Source organism: Clupea harengus, chromosome 10, assembly GCF_900700415.2.
Source record: "Clupea harengus chromosome 10, Ch_v2.0.2, whole genome shotgun sequence".
Taxonomy (NCBI): domain Eukaryota; kingdom Metazoa; phylum Chordata; class Actinopteri; order Clupeiformes; family Clupeidae; genus Clupea; species Clupea harengus.
In genome coordinates, this window is record NC_045161.1 from 15,896,820 (window position 1) to 15,917,103 (window position 20,284).

The 20,284-nt window shown below is 47.3% G+C and overlaps 1 protein-coding gene across 1 annotated transcript; it reads left to right on the forward strand.

Moving 5' to 3' along the window:
- The first annotated feature begins 493 nt into the window (after window positions 1-493).
- On the forward strand, window positions 494-19,966 carry LOC105898327 (E3 ubiquitin-protein ligase RNF13). The gene is made up of 7 exons (XM_031574864.2): window positions 494-568; window positions 944-1,036; window positions 3,043-3,183; window positions 17,240-17,327; window positions 18,513-18,603; window positions 19,610-19,715; window positions 19,817-19,966. Exons 1-7 carry the CDS (start codon window positions 494-496, stop codon window positions 19,949-19,951), a joined length of 729 nt encoding a protein of 242 aa, XP_031430724.1. The 3' UTR covers window positions 19,952-19,966.
- The last annotated feature ends 318 nt before the right edge of the window (window positions 19,967-20,284 follow it).

Here is a 20,284-nt window from a genome sequence, read left to right on the forward strand (position 1 = left end):
TTTTTGTGGTCCGGTGTACTTCGCCAGGCAGATTTTTCTATTTCTATTTTTGGTTGCATTTAAAATTCCTGCCAGCTGGCTTTATTGAAACATCTTCCTTTCAAAAAAAAAAGAAGAAGAATCTTTTGTTTTTAACTTCTCAGATGCTTCACTGGAGGTCTTAAATAGATCTCTAATCTGTTAAAATTGGAGGACAGTTATTGGGCTGCAGTGTGTGTGTGTGTGTGTGTGTGTGTGTGTGTGTGTGTGTGTGTGTGTGTGTGTGTGTGTGCGCCCCAGTTCCGTCTCCGTGGATGTTTCATCCTTCAGATATCATGTGCTGCCTGCGTGCAGGGTGTCTTGTTTTCATGGCCATTTGTCTCTGTGTCAGAAGGAAAGCTCTATCATGTGATCGACCCATTCATCCTAATACCCTTACAGTCTCCTCATGCTTATCAAGCACACGTCGGTCTGCTTCTGCAAAAATGCTCCCTCTGTCCCATCTTGCTTTATCATGGCAGGCCCGCTGTGCAGGATTGCGGTTTGGAAGGACCGTTCGGGAAGCGAGACGGCCATGACGATGTCCTGGGCGGGATGGAAAATCCAACAAAGCAAAAAGGGGTTTAGCCCAGCCCAGCCTAGTCAGCTGCAGCCCAGTGAATCATTTATGACTGAGCGGGAATGGGAACACATCCCAGTATCCCCGCCTGCTTTTCTCTTTTGAATTTTTTTTTTTTTCTCCAACTGTCAGCGAAGGGAGCCGTTGAACAACAGGCTGCTGGTGAAATTGAAAGATTGAATAGTCCAGATCCCAGTGCTGGCTGTACGCCGTATATAAATGCAGAGATCTTACTTGTGTTCGATGCCTCAAAGGCAAAGCCGGACAAGATGGCTCTTTTCTTTCATGTCCCGTTTGTTTTCCAGCAGATGTTTTTCAGCTGCGATTCCTTTGTTTTGTGTGAAGAGGCGGCGCTCCACCAACAGAGGGCGCTGCTGCAGCAGCTTCATTGTGGCTGTGGTGTGCGGGCCTTGGCCTGCAGTGAGCGGGGAGGCTCACGTAGGATCAGAGGTCCCTCTCTATCCTGTAAACAATCCGGTGTGAGTGATCACCTAAAAAAAAAAAAAAATAGGCCTTTTCATTTCATACAGGACTCCTCACTCATACTCAACGTTGTGTTTTTCCATCATCCCTTTCCTCTAAATGAGCCATGAGCAGGGTTGTCCAGCTGGATCTTGAAGACAAAACCGTGCACACAGAAAGATATGTGAAGAGAGAAAAAGAGAGCGAGAGAGAGAGAAAAAAAAAAGAAAGAGGGCTCTGTTGCTGAGGTCACCACAGAAGCATTAGGAGCGCGTTCTCTAGTGCCTCCAGACTCCAGAGCTCCGCGGAGCACGCGGACGCTTTCCAGGTCTGCTGTGGAGGGAGGCGCAGGAGGGAGGAGGAGGCCGGGTGTGCAGTGGAAGTGTGCAGTGGCGGAGTCCATTTATAGCAGCTGAGACTCCAGGAGCAGGGAGTGCATCAGTTCAAGCCCCGGAGTGTCTGGAAAATCCCAGAATAATTGTCACTCTCCAGCCTCCTCCGCCTCCTCTCTCTCTCTCTCTCTCTTTCATTTCTCTCTGTCTCTCTCTCACACCCTCCTTCTCCCCACTCTTCCTCCCTCCCTCCCTCCCCCCTTCCTTTTTTACTATCTCATTCTCTTTTGCCTCCCTCTCCCCTTTTTCCCCATTTCCGTCTACCTCTCCCTCAGTCTCGCTCTCCTTCTTTCTTTCACTCTCACCCTCTCATCATCGTGAGCCGTGTGTGTGTGTGTGTGTGTGTGTGTGTGTGTGTAGCACTGCACCGTGTGGCAGTTCATTTCACAGCCAAAATAACTCATCTGTTACAGTGCATATTGAGCGACTCCGTGCATATGGACCAAACCTTTCAGCCTCCATTCGAGCGAGTCATTTTGATTGGTGATGTGCGGGGCCATAGAGAGACAGGGAGAGCCAGATGGCTTCCAGAGGCAGCTGTGTCCTCTGGCCGACTGAGTCGAGAGGCCCGATGCGTGGATCCGCGTCTCTGGAGTGGAGCCGCGGCCTGGCCGGTAGCTGAGGGCTGAGAGCAGTCTCACCATGCAGCCCAGACAGGCCTGGTCCTGCCCCCTCTCACACACACCCTCTCACAGACTCGCACAGTGCTGCTCAACTAGGAAATTAGCCCAGGAGAGAAAGAGGCACTATAGGAAATAGATGCTGAGGAGGGGGACAGGAATGAAACCTGATGAGAGATAGAGCGGTGAAGTGACACAAGGAGGAGCTCTCCCCTGTTTCATTGTGTCACAGACTTGTTTTAATTACACAGGGATTGTGTGTGAGGCTGGCTTGAGTTAGCCTGTGCTGTGTATCGGTAAGAAGGCTGCAAGTCTTCGTTGTTAAATTAGAATGCACTGACTTACATCTTTGTTCGATAGTTGATTTGTGTAAAATATGCCCCACACTCCACCACTTCCTCCAGCCCATCCCTTATTTCATTTGTTTAACCGTTATTTCACAAGAAAACATTGCAACGTATTTCTCAGATATAACAAAACCCTGTATGAACCCAAGTACTTTTCCACATTACATATTTATGTGTTTTAATTAAGTATGTGTGAAAGACAGAAAAACAAAGAACAGTTTGTGCCTGAACGTTGATCGTTGATTTATTTCTCAGAAAAACAGAATTTTCCTCTCACAGTTTGTTTCCCTGTGCTGGGCTTGTGTTTATATGCGTGTTCGACATGTGGAATGACAGATAGAAATGCTGCCAAGACTTGATCTCTTGTTTGTTTTGATGTCTGTTCTGATCTCTTTGCTTTTCCCAAACCCTGTTGCTCTGATAACATCATGATGAATTTCTTTTGGGGGAAAAAAACGGGATAGTTGACATTTATGAAACGGCCAAATGTTCATACTCACAGTCAGCCTAAGTGTCCTCTGTTTTAGCTCGACCAAGTTTCAGTTTTATGTTTGAATTAATTAAGTCCGCTCCCGCTGGCACTCTTTTTGGAGTAAGGGGTGTGATTGGTCGGTTGACGCAAGTGTCTGTCTTCTCAGGGCTATCTGATTGGGGCGCGGCCGGAGAATGCGTGCGAGCCAATCGAGCCTCCACCGGCGAGGGACAACCTGACCGGAGCCTTCATCGTCCTCATCAAGCGCTTCGACTGCAACTTCGACATCAAGGTAACAGTTGTGTCATGGAGCTGCCAGTTTGTCTCATTCAGACCCACACTCACCATACTTATTATTCTAAAACAGCATATTAATGAAGTGTGCTCTTATATATATATATATATCATACACAAACATACACTTACATATACATACACACATACACAAGCACTCACACAAAAACACTCAGGGTGCCTTCACAACGTTGTACACATTTACGGGAAGGCAGTCCGGAACCTTGCTCCCGCGCTTGATGTGGGACGGGAAATCACACACACACACACACACACACACACACACACACACACACACACACACACACACACACACACACACACACACACACACACACACACACACACACACTACCCTCTCTCGTTTTACTGAAGCATTCCTCTGCACTGACTCCTTTTTTGATGTGTGGACTGAAACGCAGCCAGACAGAGTGAGTGAGTGAGTGGGTGAGCAAGCGAGCGAGTGAGGGGGTACAGTTTGGCCTCAGCAGCATGTGAAGCCGTAAGCGAACACCATGCTTACCTCCTCGCCTTTAAGCGTCTCTGGAGGGTGGGGTGGTTGGCGGGGGGATGGGGTGACCACTGTGTGTCAAGCGGCTGCACTCTCTCGAGGGAGGACCTGCTAAGGTTTCACTCCTATAGCGCCTCAGCCGGGTGTGCGGGGTGAGCGCCTCCACCGATAGAAAATGGTGGCTAGGAGGCACGCCATCCCCATCTTGTGTTTCAAAGGGGGAAAAGGGCCAGTTTCATACACTCACCAGTGACTGTGAGTCTGTGTGTGTGTGTGTGTCTGTGTGTGTCTGTGTGTGTGTGTGTGTGTGTGTGTGTGTGTCTGTGAAGGGGAAAGTGTGACATCTCAAGTTCTTGAGTTTGTGTTCTCCTAATAAGTCTCTGTGGTGAAGCAAAGCACACTTGATCTGTGCCATTACTCTACCGTGAAGTCTGGTCCTGTTCAACAGGGAGGGGTGCACAAAGAAGTGTGTGTGTGTGTGTGTGTGTGTGTGTGTCTGTGTCTGTGTGTGCATATCTACCCATGTGAGGATTTTTGTATCTGTTATCTAAGATACATATATCTGCCCAAGCGAGGAAGTTTCTGCCAAAGAAATTGTGTGTTTATGTGAGTGTGTGTCTGTGCGTGTGTGTGTGTGTGTGTGTGTGTGTGTGTGTGTGTGTGTGTGTGTGTGTGTGTGTGTGTGTGTGTGTGTGTGTGTGTGTGTGTGTGTGTGTGTGTGTAGACCTGTATGTGCGAGACTCTGGCGGACCAGTAGCCGGGGTGTGAGTCAGTCAGAGTGAGTGAGAGACCAGGTGGCCCCCTCGTCCTCTCATGCCTTATAAGGCAGCAGTGCATCACAGAGGTGTTCCCTGCGCTGGGCTGAAACCGGAGTCTCCCTGCACAGCGCTGCAGGCACTTCCCAGCACCGCAGCGCAGCGCACCACCCAGCACTGACCCCAGAGAGTCTCTTCCATGCTCACGGAGGCACTTAATTGCCAGCCGGCTGGTCCAGAGCCTGTTAGTTACACCAGTCTCCGTTAAGGCACTCATCAGCTTTCTTTCGGCTAATTAAGAGGGAGTGTGAATTAAGGGTCATTGTACGTCTCTCTCTCTCTTTCTCTCTCTCTCTCTCTCTCTCTCTCTCTCTCTCTCTCTCTCTCTCTCTCTCTCTCTCTCTCTCTTGTACGTCAGTTGGCCAAAGTTGTTGTTTGATAAACCTCTCTGAGCTGGAACCTGACTAGCCTAGAATCAGTGAGTTAGGAAGGCGAAACAGATTGCTCTAGAGTAGTTGCTAGGGGAACCATGCTGAGCTGTAAGGCTAGCAGACTGACCCAGAGTCAGTGAATGAAATGGGCTGCAGACACTATAAGCAGTGGCCAACTGTAGACTGTGAGTCAATATACACACACAGTCAGTGAGCTGGAAAGGTCAGCTGTAGGGGAGGTGCAGTGAGCGTCTCTCTGACCTGAGATCAGTGAAGTGGGACAGCCCGTAGGAGCAGAGCTGCACCAGGCATGTAGACTGACAGGGGATTGGTGGTCTACTGTAGAGGCTTACGTAAGATGGCACAGTCTGGGAGGGTGGATGTCGGGGGGACTGGCTGACTCTGAAATTGAATCACTTGGTCAGGGGGGGTGCCTTCCTTCTACCCTGTACCCCTCTCAGTCGTTCTCGCCCTCTGTTTCTCTCTCTCTCTGTCTGTTCTTCTCTTTCCTCTTCCCCCCCCACTTCCACCCACCCTCCCTTCCCCCCTCCCCTTGCTGTTTCATTCTCTCGCCCTCGCTGTGTCTGCATCCCCCCCCTCACCCCCCAGATCGATTGAGCTGACATTCCTGTCTTGCATGACTCAGAGCGTTCCGTGTGTGTGTAGATCACAGCTTTTCCTCATCAGTCCAGAGGGGCCCAGATGGAGAGGGCCGATCCTTCCCCACTGCACACAGCACACAGCACACAGCACACTGCACACAGCACACTGCACACTGCACACTGCTCACTGCACACTGCACACAGCACACAGCACACAGCCACGGCTGCTTCCCTTCCTGCTTCCAGCCACACCGCTCCTGCATAGGGCCCGCTGGAGCCGGTTCAGCTGGCACGAGACGCTGGCTACAGTACACAGGCACTGCAGTGTCTCTCTGTGTGTGTGTGTGTGTGTGTGTGTGTGTGTGTGTGTGTGTGTGTGTGTGTGTGTGTGTGTGTGTGTGTGTGTGTGTGTGTGTGTGTGTGTGTGTGTGTGTGTGTGTGTGTGTGTGTGTGTGTGAGAGCGAGAGCGCTCACTTAACCCTGAATACTGAGGAGGTGGCTGTGGACATGCATTAAAAAGACTGCGGCAGTCACCGCTTAGTGTGGGTGTGAGGCAGAGTGGTAAAGGCCAAGACTGGAATGATGAGATATTGAGAGAGTGCCTGTGTGTGTGTGTGTCAGTATTAATAGCTAAGGGGGGGGGGCATAGGATACTGTTTAAGACACACATGATGAACACACATGATGAACACACACACACATGATGAACGAGTGAAAGAAGGGGATGAGAAGAGAGAGGATGGGCTTTGTGAAGACAGAGGGGAGGGGGGTCTTCATTTGTGACCTGCCTGACCCCAGTTGTGTGTGTGTGTGTGTGTGTGTGTGTGTGTGTGTGTGTGTGTGTGCGCGTGTGTGTGCGTGTGTGTGTATATGTGTTCCAAAAGGAGGGATGAGGGGGCACAGGAAACTCAACACTGGATCCATCTGTGTCAGAGATCTCCTCTTCCCCCTTGCTTTCTCAGCCCTCGCTGCCCCTCTCTCTCCCTCTCAGCGAGGACGCTACAGAGGAAGGCCAGAGAATCAGCCCTCTTCCTGTCTCCAACGGCCCCTACCCCCACTCCTCTCTCTTTTCTCTCTCCCAGCACACACTTGCACATTCATGGAGCGCTCACACAATGGCATGTTATATAACACACATGCTCTCACAGACACACACTCACGTCCAACCCCCTAGCCAGAGGTGTTGTTCACCTCCTCCGACGGAAGTCTTAGTGGAAGTGTTCGGTGTGTGTTGTTTTACGTTACACTAGTTTTAAGGGTCGTCCGGACAGGGGGCTTAAACGCCGACCTTTCTTAAAGCGCCCCGGGCCGCCATTCACTCTCCAGGCATGTTTTTGTCCGCGGCCGCCAAGGAAATGCTTTATCGGCCCGCGGCGCCCACTCCGTCTCCCTGCTGTTGTGACACCAAACAATCTCGGTCACCTTTCTGAGCGGGATGACGCCACCTTGTGAGGTGGGAGGGGTTCTGACCACACAAATGCACACGCACACACGCCCACACTCACACACCCAGTTAATGTGTCCTAGCAACAGAGGAGACTCTGTACAGTACATACTCAAATAGGAACACACACACACACACACACACAGATAGTCATGAACACACCCACTTCCCACACAATGAATGCTGGTGTGTGCTGGTTACTCTGAGGGCACTAGATAAGTGTACACACACACACACACACACACACACACACACACATCCTGTAACAACCCTTTACCTCACAGCATTATCAGTAACAGCCCCTCCCTGCCGTTTCAGCTCTTATCTAATCTTCCATTGGACTTTGAAACCGAACTGTTCTCTTCTGGAGGAGTAAGGAAGGGAGAGAGAGAGAGAGAGAGAGAGAGAGAGAGAAAGAGAGAGATATTCATCTATTAGATAAACAGATAGGTCTTCTTTATAAGGGGGTGTAAAAGTCTGCAGTCTCAGGCTGGCAAGTGTTATAAAAGTCATAAAAACATACTGCAGTAATGGCTGCCATCAAGTGTGTGTGTGTGTGTGTGTGTGTGTGTGTGTGTGTGTGTGTGTGTGTGTGTGTGTGTGTGTGTGTGTGTGTGTGTGTGTGTGTGTGTGTGTGTGTGTGTGTGTGTGTGTGTGTGTGTGTTGATAAGTGATACTAGTGTGCTGCAGTAATGACTGATGTTATCTTCTGCTCTAAAATGATTACTGGTCAGAAAGACTTCATGCTGAAAGGGTGTGTGTGTGTGTGTGTGTGTGTGTGGGGGGGGGGGGGGGCGGGGCTAGTGTAGAAGAAGCATATGAGACGCACTGCTAAAGGTCTTACAATTCAGTGCTCTGTCATAGAGACCTCATTATCGGTGTTGAAAACCGCATGTCTGTTGCAGGTTTGGAACCTTGGCATTTTTCAGATTCTTTCATCCCAAGGCCAATACAGTTGGGTGTGAACTAACAAACTAACCAATGAGACGAGAGTAATCAACCCCCTCCCAGTCGCATTCTCCTCACCTATGACCCTCTGCAGATTGTAGCCATTCCTCAGTCTTTACAATTGCGACTGTGGACACCGTCCAGGCCCAACCTTAACCTCCGCAAACCCCTTTACAGTCCAGTCAGTATAGCTAACCTAGCTTTGCTGCATTGTATGTCTGTTCAACCAAACCAGTACTAGCATATGGTCGAATGCTTAATACATGAGTCATGTACAGCAGTTTACATTTACCCCACTTAAACCATGTACTTAGCATATGCTCTAAACCTGCCCCATCCATCATTGCTGAGGTGTGAATGAACCCAGCCCTGTATTGCTGTTACTACAGTACACACTGATCCAACTGCTACTGTGACCTCTGTACTGCATACTTCTCATTATAAACAGAAGAACACTGTCTCAGAGTAGCTCTTACATGTATTGCTGTAGCTCAAATTAAATTAAATTAGAAAGCATTTCTATAATAATAATAATAATAATAATAATAATTAGAGCTGTGAAAAATAACGGGTTAACGCGTTATGATTAAATTACAGGATTAATTAACGCATTTAACGCATGCGCAAAATGAGCTTCCAATATACCCACAATTCCGCCCAATCTGCATTAGTCGCCGCTGTAATGGGAAGTTCGTGTTTCAAAAAAACAAAGATGGAACATTCAATAAAAACAAAGTGATATGCACACTCTGCGGGAAGACGTTATCGTTTCACCGTAGCAATACCAGCCTTAAGTACCACCTCAACGCGATGCATGCGTTGGTCGGCAAGGGGAGTTAAAGTGGAATGCGCCAAACCACCCTCACTGAACAACGTAGGCCCCTCATTAAGTCTGCCTGTGCAAAGTTGACTAGCACAGTTGCCAAATGGATTGCAAAAAGCTGTAGACCGATTAATATTGTTGAGGACGAGGGGTTCACCGAAGTTGTGCGAGTGGCAACGGGGGATTCGAGTATCAAAGCACCGCAAAGTCGCACAATACTGACAAAAATTCACGAGCTGTATGAAGCTGAAAAGAAAAAAAAGGAAAATGACTTGGCTGCTACGAAACATCAGGCGCTGACAGGGGATCACTGGACTTCTGTGAGTAACGATAACTACCTGGGTGTAACTGCACATCTAATCACCGACAAATGGAAGTTAAAGTCGTTTACACTAACGTGCATGAAAACAGAAGAGCTCCACTTTGCAGAGGCATGTACACAACAGTTCCAAACTGTTGCAAGCAACTGGGCAATTGAAGACAAAACGACCACTATAGGGATAGACAGTGCACGTAATATGATAGCCGCGGCTAGACTACTGTAAAAGGGCATTTAGAGGCATTAGATTGTGTCATGGTGTGGTTAATGGTTGTTTGACAAAAAAGAGAAAAATGTTCAAACATCCTATAAAAACAATGGCATAGAAGCCCAAATCATTTCTGTTTGATTTAAAAAGAAAAGAAAAATGTTTTATTCAACCATACAATGGCTAAGAAGCCCAAATTCTGTTTAGGATGAAGATTATATTAATGTTCCATATGGAATAGCAAAGATAACTGCTAAAGAACTGCTCAGTTGCAGCACCATTGTTTTTTTTATGAATAAAAAAAGAAAACATGTTAATTGTATATATCTGTCTTTTGTCATACATCTTTTTGTTCTCACAAAAATATACAGAGAAAATATGTGATTAATCATGATTAATCCACAGAAACCTGTGATTAATCTGATTACAAATTTTAATCATTTCACAGCCCTAATAATAATAAATGTGATGTGTGTATTATTAAAATTTTCTTTTCTATAGTACTGTGCTTACATTCCATATGTAGGCCCACATGCCTTCTAGCTGAAGTGGAGAGAGCCCAGATACCCTACGCTACTCAACTCAACACAGCCTCAAAACAAGTGTTCACTCACACAACCCCCTACAAACATTAACAGGCCATACCAGACTGACTGCCTGTGTGGCACACCCTGCAGCATGTACAGTGTGTACGGTCCTAGCTGTGATGTGATTGGCTTTTTGTGTTGCCGCTGTCAGTAACCTGGCTTTGGGATTGCCTCAGCATGCCAGTCTCTTGCCTGTCAGATGCTCCGATACTGTCATGGCACGACACTGTAAAACTTGATTGCAGGCTTCCAGTCCAAATGAAACTGTCAGCGTTAGATTGCTGATTTGATTGATCAAGTGCCATCCTGCAGCCGGTTTCATCAGATGCTGCATGTCTTGTACTCACACGTCCTCCTTGTCTCTCTCTTATGCACACATTAGCTCCCATGTGCTCTGTGCCTCCTTCTGTCTGGCTGTCAAATATATGCACAAGTCATACACGCACAGACAGATACACTGATAAAGTATAGGGAAATATAATGCTGCTCCTGTGTCTTGATCTCTAGTATGTAAATGCTCTTGAAAAAAAAGATAAAGACCCTTTATGAAAACCTGGCTATGTTCTGATAACATGTTATGACATGGCACCCTATATGAAAACCTGGTTACGTTATGATAACATGTTAAAAGACGTTCCTTGTTTCAGGGGAGAGAGAGCATTCTCACTGTTGTCGTTTCGTGTGTGTGTGTCCGTGCCCGTGTTTGTGTGTGTGTGTGTGTGCACGTGTGTGCATCTGTGTGCCTGTCTAGGCCGTCTTAAGCGCACACATATGCTCATCTTTAACACTCTGCAGCCCCCCTGCCGTGTGGCGGAGCGTGAGCCTGTGGAGCAGACGTCTGAGTGGCGGTGTAAAATCATCACGCATGCACGAGAGCCTAGGAGGCCTCCAGACAGGCTTACTCTCCCCCCGAACATTTTGGGGAGCTTTGTTTCTCGGTCATGGTCGAGACAAAACACTTCAGCATTCAGACAAAACAGTGGAGGGATTTTCTGTTCTTTTTTGATGACGAACGCCTTGGACAGTACCTCAGTCAACAATGTTGGCATGTGTTTTTTTTCTTTCTTTTTTTTCTTGGTTGCCTGTGCTGGCACGTGAGGGCTTATCAGTCTGGGGAAAACCCTTTCGGTAGTGTTTGGAGTCGCCACGGCTTACCACAGTTTCGACCGCGTTTGGAACTACCCGGCCTGCCCCACCCCCACCAGTCCCTCCAACCGTGAGGGATGGAGGAAGCTGATGATATCTGGCTGGCCTGTGTGATGGAGGAAGTGTAAGCCCAGCGGGGTAGGGTGTGTTTGATGTGGCCCCACTGGGGACCTGCAGTGATTTACGCTTCAGAGAAAGAGGGAGGGGGATAGAGAAAGGCTCACAATCACTGCCATCACCTCAGGAGACACACACATAGGAAACCGTGGTGGAGGAAGGGTTAATGCATGTTGTGTGTGCGTGTCAGTGCGAGAGGTGGGGGGTTGAATGTGTGATTGCTTGTTTGTGGGTGTGGGTTTTTTTTTACGATGTGTTTCTGCTTGTGGTTCACCCTTTGTCCGTGTGTGTGTGTGTGTGTGTGTGTGTGTGTGTGTGTGTGTGTGTGTGTGTGCGTACGAGGGGCTGTGGAAGAGGAAGGATATTGATCCCTCTTTGTCATCCTTCTCCTCCCTGACTGCCCCGACTCCTCACTTCTTGGCCTCTGCCTTTCTCACTCACTCACCCTCCCCCACTCACTCACTCTCCGCTCGCCTGCTTCTTTCTCTCTCCATCTCCCTCTCTCTCCCTCCCTCCCTCTTTGTCCCCCTCTCGCCCTCTCCCTCTTAAACCCTGCCGTCTGAGGAATGCTTTGAATGCTCTTATCTGTGCCCATGCAAACACTCTGTTATCCAGCCGTTTCTCTCAGATTCCACTCAGCCCTCTGGTCTGTTGCTACTGGAGCTCACAGCCTTCAAAACACTTTTCATCAAAATGGCCTTTATCTTCTCAGTCTAGCCCGTGGAGCTCTTTCCCCGGGCTGGTGCCGTCTGTGCCCGGATAGGTACAGTACTGGTATGAACGTTACTCTAGGTTAGTCACTGGTGTCTATTGAAATACAATAGATTTTTTTAGAGTTCAGTTTTTAACATGTGTGAATGAGCACCAGGCCCTCCGTGGTGTCCTGTAGGCCCTCAGACACAGCCAGGTGTCCCAAGTGTAATCCAGGACACAGTGTGTGTGTGCTGTGGCGAGTGTGTGTGTGTGTGTGTGTGTGTGTGTGTGTGTGTGTGTGTGTGTGCGCGGTGGGTGGGGGGGGTCACAGGGGAGTGGCCGCTTTGTGTTTCAGTACCGTGTTAAAGGGTGGTGGTATTCTCATGTGACCCTGTTTGTGTCTGTGTGAGAGAGAGGGTGAGAGAATGTGCATGCCTGTGACCGTGTTTGTGATTGTGTGTGTGTGTGTGTGTGTGTGTGTGTGTGTGTGTGTGTGTGTGTGAGAGAGAGAGAGATTGGGGGTAGGCTGGCTAGTTTCAGATGAGAACCCTGCAGTGAGAGTTGATGGCGCTGGTGGGGGCTGTGGGCTGTTACATGTAATGGGAATCATCTGGTCTTCCCCTCACCGTGACACAGCTTGTTTCTCAGCATGTAGAGAAACACACACACACACACACACACACACACACACACACACACACACACACACACACACACACAAACACAGCTCAAGCTTCTTGTTGGGGAAAAAACACACATCCCTCCCACACAACACATACACTCATTTTAGCATACACACATATACAGCCCCCAGTGTCACCAGCACCCCCTGTGAGTGCATTGATTTCTGGCCTTCATTTGTCTGTCTCTGGGGGAGCAAACCGAAGACCAGCCTGAGTCCAGCTAGTGTGGGTTCAAATGGAAATGTGGTGTGTGGCAGCACGTGTGTTTTGGGGTCATTTTGAAATGGGTTAGAGAGACAGCTCACAGAGCGTGCACCCTGAGCAGTACAGACTTAAAACACTCATAGTGTAGCCCTGTACTGGTAAGCCGCCACACAGACACACACACCTTCTTTCCCCGCAGAGGCCATAACATATCCATCCCCTGCATTGAGGCGTAGCCCACAGTCTCGGGCTAGGGGCCTCCAGCCAGCCGGCAGTGAGCGCAGTGGGCACCGGAGCCGCGCCGCTCTGGTAGGGGACTGCAACAACACTGCGGTTAGCACAGATACTTACAGAACCTGCACAGTTTACCCATGGCTGAGGTGAACAGGCGTTTTTCTGTTTTCTGTTCAGCAGTGCTCCAGGATAAAAAAATATCTCACAGCCAGAACCGAAGGTGCTGGTTTGTGGGTCTTCGTTGCCCACAAGTGCTGTGTCACCTCAGAATTTGCTTTATTTCTTTTTTTCGTTTGGTTTCAAAATAAAAACGTAGAAGGAAGTTGTAAACCCTTAATGTGTGCAGTACATTTAAATGTGTCACTCCACCCCTAAATAACTGTTCAAATTTCTACAGTTAGCTTTCGGAATTCTTTGCATTGTTCAAATTTGAAAGAAACATTGTGTCATTGATACCCGACTTTCATCGCAGACAAAAGACAGAGAGATATCAACATAAACCTGTCCTTGGTCTCATGTGAGGAGTGTAAGGCTCTTCTGTTGTTGAGGGATGCCCCAGTAACACTGAACACAAGGCACTTCTCCAGGCTCACAGGACCAGCAACATCAGAAGTATTTGTTCGTGTTCACCTATCTGTCATAGCTGTCCATAGCCAGAGAATAGGTGCCGTGTGACTCCCTCGCACAGTTTCTCACAGTTTTTATTTTGAACTTGTATTCATTACGAGCAGCGTGACTATCGGTTTGACAAATGACAGGCAAGCCAGAGAGGATGAATTAAATTACTTTTTTTTTACCCCCTCAGCTGAATGTTCTACTGTTGGAAAATCAAATGATTGAAGATGACTCCAGACAGATTTTTTTGCAGATGTCAAATAATGTTTTGAAGCACAGTGGAAAAATTGCTCTGATATGCCAGATGTGCTTTAAAGGCCCTCCACATGATGTTTAACTCCAGGGAATGTATAGGCCATTGGGATTGTCTTTGCCAAAACTCTAAGCTGGTCAGACACTGGAGGTGCAGGCAGCAAAGCAAGAAACAGGCAGACAAAGCTTAGTCAGAGGAGCACACTAGTCATGAGGTGCATCTCGAATTCAGATGAATATAAGACCAAAAAACAACTTCATTGGTGGGCCGGTATAGCAGGGAGTAAGTGACTAGAATAGACCAGTGTGCTGAGTATGGATGCAGGGAACAGGTCACGCCAGTGGCCACGCCAGAGAGAAGATGGAGGACTGGATGACTGGAACTGGTGCAGGAGGCAGGCCACTGGTGGAGCCATGGAGGCTCACGCTGGGGGAAGGCAGCAGAGTGTGTACAGGGTTGCTGTGGTCCAGAGGCCGTGGCCACAGGCAGTTGCAGCAGGCTCTGGGCTGGAGGAGGGAGTGCAAATGAAGTGGTTAGTACTGGTGGGAACTGGATAGTGGGCGCCGCCATGGGGACCAAGGAGGGAGGCTACAGTAGGATGCGCAGCGCAGAGCAGCATAGCGCCACCATAGCGCCAGCACATTGAGCTGTAATAGGAGAGGGCTGGGCAGTGGCCTGAAGAGCGGGTACAGACTGTGGCGTGCCTAGAGAAAGGGTAGTGCCCACATCCAGCCCAGCCTACACACTTGAAAGAGACACAGACAGAGAGAAAGAGAGGGAGAGGGAGAGAGGGAGAGAGAGAGAGAGAAGGAGAGAGGGAGGAGATTTAGATCTTTCATTGCTGACTTGAGGAAGAAGGGTGATGACTGGGTTGTTTGAACAAAAATGTTTGGCTGGAGTGAAAATCCTGTGCTTCCTGCTTTTCGTGTGTGTGCGTGTGTTAAAAGAGAGAAAGGCAGATAAAAAGACAGTGTAGTAGCTGCATAGCTGATTAGAGCCAGACAAAGCTTAAAAACATCTGTATTTTTCCACAGTACCTGATGTCTCATGGGCTAACCAGCACACTTCATGGCAGAGCTAAGCCTATTTGGGATGCACACAGGCACACACACATACACACATACACACAAGAGCAGGCAGACCAGCCCCCTCCCCCATCACACAGACACATATACACACACACACACACACACACACACATACACACTTAAACACACGGACCCTCTATGCGACTCCTTGTCTCTGTAATCATTCGGCCATGAGAGCCAAGATCTTGAACCAGGAAAAGTCTGTCAACTCGTGGCCTGACAGGCTTCCAACAAGATGGCCGCCAAACAGGAAATGCTTTAGTTTGTGTGGAGAGAGGGAGAGAAAAAAAAAAGTTATTTGCATACATTTTTTTTTCTGCTGCCAACAGCAATGTATGAATAATGGGAACATTTAACAAGGGCATTATTGGAGGAATACTTTGAAGTTGTCTAACCACCCAGTTCAAAGCACAAAAATAATACACTCTCACACAAACTCTACCTCCCCCTCATCAGGCTTTTCCTGTTGTGTTGCCTGTGTCTTGGTCAACATGGAGGCACAGGGCCAATGAGAGGGCCAGAGAGGGGGAGTTCCTAAAGCTCGGCTACTGAGGGAGTACAACTGCCTTTTATGGCTCCGTGGATGGCACTTTTTCAAAACTGTGTTTACAAATATTTTTGCGGCACAGAGAGCTGGTGTTAGACAAACCTGGCGAAAGTCTGTGTGTAGATTCAGCGACGACGAGTGCATTGCTCCCTCAGCCTCTGTGTTATGTTTCATTCACAAGAGCGTGTTTCTTCAGTGAGTGTCGTCAGGTTGGTTAGCTATAAACTGACTTTAGACTGGAAGTGGAGGCATGGAGGGAAGTGGATCTATAGAGGTTTTGATGTGAATAAACTTGAGTCTAGATTTACACGTACGTCTGCAGGCACCTCTGCCTTTTGATTTAAGGTGCGACTCCAAACACAGAATCCATGCCTGATGAAGACCCCAGACCCATGGCCACGCATGTTATTGGCCAATGTGTTTATGTTATGGAGAAGAAATGCACACGCTCACAAGGTAGTTTTTATTACGCTGTGGCAAAGACGTTAGCGTTTGAAAAGTTTAAAAGCAGTAACGAGTGCACACAGACACAGTGTGCAGATTGCCTTTGAATGACCAGGGCCTGTACCCAACGTGGGTTCCTTGTGCACACACTATTTTCCTCATTCCTAAAATAAAGGCCCTTTGCTGATTCCGCACAGCTAGTTTGTATTGCCCACGTCTCCACTAGGAGCTCTTCTGACTTGGTCGGAGTGAGATGGTCATGAGCCTGACGAGTCTCTCTGAGCCTGTCCTGGTGAAGCCTCTTTTCCTTCCGCTGTCGACAGATATGAGAGATGAGTTATGACAGGAGTCAGTCATCGTCGGACCAGAGTCATATGCCTGTCATAAATGTGTGGGTGTTATTTGCCAGTCAAAACCATGTCTGTTTGATAACTGCAATATAGTATTGGCTGTGTGGGTGTCTTATACTGCTTCTGTTGTATTCACTTAAATGCGTTCACTGTTGTTCACTGCAACTCTGCTTTGGTTAGAATTTGTTTAAATTTCAGGTTCCGTCCTGGTTGTCAAGTTTTCTCACACCCTGTTTGTACTGAGTGAATATTGTTCAAAGCAGAAGGTTAAGAATGACTACATATGTAATAGGGGTGGGAATCTCTTGGCACCTCACGATTCGATTCGATTCGATTCCGATTCAGTGGTCAACGATTCGATTCTAAACCGATTATCGATTCTACACCGATTATCGATTCTAAACCGATTATCGATTATCAATTCTAAACCGATAAAACGATTATCGATGCATGTCGATTTTTAAAACATCTGAGTTTGATACTCAGAGTCTCAAATCACTTCCTACTTTGTGTTTGATAATTAAAGAAAATCAACAGATGAATTACCTTCTCTATTTTTTATTAGAGAAAAAGCTTTCCCTTGTCACAATTATGACTTTCAATGAACAATGCAATAATCGATGCAGCTTGCATTTCAACACAAAATGAATGTGTAAAAAAAAAAAAAAAAAAAAAAATTTAATTTTTTATTTTTTATTTTTTTAATTAAAAATCGATTATGAACTTTTCTGAATCGAGACAGAATCGTTCTAGAGAGAATCGAGAGAAATCGAAAAATGTTTTTTTTTCCCCACCCCTAATATGTAATGTGATACTTCATCAGCCTTCGCTGAATATGAATCTTAACTTAAGGTAAGGATATTGCTAAAGTGAACATGAGTGGAGCAGCAGGTAACTTGGCATCCTGCGACTGACTCCCATTATAATACATGCATTATAATGTGTGTGTGTGTGTGTGTTGCGTGTGTTGCGTGTTGCACTGAGAGCAGCATGATGCCTATGACAGTCTGAACACAACAGTTTTGTCTCCTCTCTGTCTTTCCCCTTCCCAGGTTCTAAACGCCCAGAAAGCCGGGTACAAGGCGGCCATTGTTCACAATGTGGACTCTGATGACTTAATCAGCATGGGATCCAATGACTGTAAGTCTCTCTCTCTCTCTCTCTCTCTCCCTCTCTCTCTCTCCGTCTCCCTCCATCTGTGCACACAAACAGTCAAACATGCAGTGGAGTGGCCTGCTCATGGGCCTGTGTGGGACAATCCTCCTTTGATGGCGCGGGCGCTGACTCTGAATCAGCGGCCTTGTGGCGGCCATGCGCTGCCCCTGACTCACAGCCTCGGCTCTACTGGAATGCGAACGCCTTCAGCAAGGGCGAGATGGGGCTCCGAGTCTGACTGCACGACTCCTCAGGAGAAGATTAAACTTGACTCCAACCCCCCGTCCCCACCCATAAATGCCAGGCACTGAGATTAATTAGTAAAAGATGACAGACGAAAAAGAAAGATAAAAAAGACAGGAAGGATCTCGTGAGTTGTGAAGGACGCCAGAGCCAGAGCTCTGGTTTCACTCTTGTTATCCTCTTGTTTGAAAGTGATGCTAATGGTATGACCCAGATCTCCACTGCCCTGGTGCCTGCCGAGCGTCCACCTCCCGTGGGCAGAGGGCCTCAGAGCCAGGGAGGCAGCCGGGAAGCCAGCCTTTCGAGGCTTTGGCTGCAGAGGGCCATTTGTTATGGGGCAACCCTGTCATCTCTCTCTCTCTCTCGTTTTCTCTCCCTCATGCCTGTGCTGCTGGAGTGAGGCACTCCCAGAGCCCTGGGTGAAGATAGTCATAAATCAGAGCCCTGCCCTCCGGCGCTCTCCCCCCCCCCCCCCCCCCCCCAGCACACACAGCACATCATATGGCATCATAGATGGAAGCCGTGTGCAGGGAATCTTTCCTTTTTTTGTGTGTTTTTATTGTTTTGTCTCATAACACGCCTGACAGCCTGCTGATGTATTTGCTGAAGCCTTTGCCAGACACTGGTAGACTGGTCATGTGTTCACATTCTTAGAGTTTTGGGGGTGGTGAAGCGGTTGTGTTAAGTTGGAGATGACGAACAAGGGCTTGAGTATTTCCTTTTTTCTTTTTATTAATGTAATGGTACCATGTGTTGTAGTGGTGTATTCGTATGAGAAAGTTGAACAATGGTTCAAAAAAGGAGTGTTAAACCTCTCCCTCTCTCTCTGAAAAAAAACACACTGCATGAGAACATCCAATACAGAATGAAAGGGTTTGAATACTGGTTTAATAAACGAGTGTTAAACCTCTGTGTCTCTCTCCTTAGTGGATGTTTGGAAGCAGATTGACATTCCATCTGTATTTGTTGGTGAGGACACAGCCAACTCCCTGAAGGAGGATTACCTCTATGAGAAAGGGTAAGTCTTCGCTCCTCAGTGAAGGCCCACTGTCATTAAAACACTGAGGCCACACTGTCATTGAAAAACACATTATAAGGACTATATTTTTATAAGAAGATGATGATAATATTTGTGTATCATTTTAAGTGTGTACAGCCCTCAAGGAGTGTCCTTGTTTTAAAATTGGAAGAAACGTTTTATATCTCCGTCCAAAGGCTTTGTCCAGTCAGGTTCACACAGAGTTCAGTGTAAAACTGCTGAGACAAAGGAATGATCTTGTTCCCATGACTTTGTGAGCAAAAACTGAGAAATTCATTCAGCTCTCTGAGTCATCAATTTAATTCTCTTCCGGAATTTTCTAATATCAGAAAACAAATGCCACATCACCGTTGCACAGCACTTTTTCTCTTCGCATTCAACACTCCTGTCACTTTTGGTCTATTATCATGCACACAATAACATACCCAACAAGCACGTGTTGAACCGTTTCACATCTTTTTGTAAGAACCTGCAGAACCGGATGAGAACTCTTTTAAAATGGCTTTGACAAATATTTGTGGTACACCTTTTATCATGTGTTTGTCAGCTTTGGAGTATCTGTCTTGTCATGGGTCATATGATGATTTTATATTTTGCCAAAGTATAAATAGCATCTGATAAAGTGTTATTGGTCAAATGTTTGTATGTGTGAGCTAAACCTCTTTAATTGAAAATGTATTATGTCATAATGGAGACAGTGAAGAGAATGGAATCATAGAGGAGTGCACTGGTGGTTGTTAGACTTCTTACACATGGTCCTTTGAAGTGTTATGTCACGTAGAAGAGATCTCCTAGGGCATATGTTTAAGTGGCCATGTTTGATTGTTTAGTTCGGTTTCTCTTCCCTTACCGGTTGGAGCACCTTACCACCTTACCAATTGGGTCTGTGCTCATCTGTTTGTGTTGCCTCTGAAGGCTCATTTAGAGCATGCAAATAATGTGTTCTTCATGAACCAGTCCTCACGATTGTTTTTGTTTCTTCCAGTGGCCATGTGATCCTCATGCCAGACTTCAGTCTTCCTCTGGAGTACTACCTGATCCCTTTCCTAATCATCGTTGGAATATGCCTCATCCTAATTGTTGTCTTCATGGTAGGTACCACTATGCTTTCCACTGCGAATGTAACCCTTAATATTCACCTGTGGTACGGTGATTGACGTAGCTTTGGTTCCCATGCGCTTGTTTCGGCTAGATCACCAAGTTTGTTCAGGATCGGCACAGGGCCAGGAGGAGTCGTCTCCGCAAAGACCAGCTGAAGAAACTGCCCATTCACAAGTACAAGAAAGGTAAGGGCAACGTGGCCAAGGCTGGCCTTCTGTGCTTATGATGTTACTATGAACACAGAGCTTTCTCCCCTGGTAGCGGTCATTTATTACCAACACGTCTCTCCTACGTGTCCTACGTACGTGCTGGAAGCTGTTGTGGAGTAACACTTTGCCAGACTAAGTGGCAGGGGCCAAACTTCAAGGTCTGCGAAGCTTATTGTATGACACTGGTTGAGCAACCTAACAATCAGGTTGGGTGGAACTCTAATAAGTACAGTTAACTTTCTTCATGTTTGGCCCTCGCACAAAACCTGGAAAGGTGTACATTATGTAAATAATACAAAAAGCGTCCATCTTTTCTTACACAATTCATGTGCTTTTGCAGTTTGATCTTT

Coding starts and splice junctions, on each gene's coding strand:
- LOC105898327 (XM_031574864.2), top strand. CDS start 494: ATGGCAGGCCCGCTGTGCAGGATTGCGGTTTGGAAGGACCGTTCGGGA. Junction 1,037..3,042: donor CAGTGAGCGGGGAGGCTCAC/GTAGGATCAGAG, acceptor GGTTGACGCAAG/TGTCTGTCTTCTCAGGGCTA. Junction 19,716..19,816: donor TCCTAATTGTTGTCTTCATG/GTAGGTACCACT, acceptor TGTTTCGGCTAG/ATCACCAAGTTTGTTCAGGA.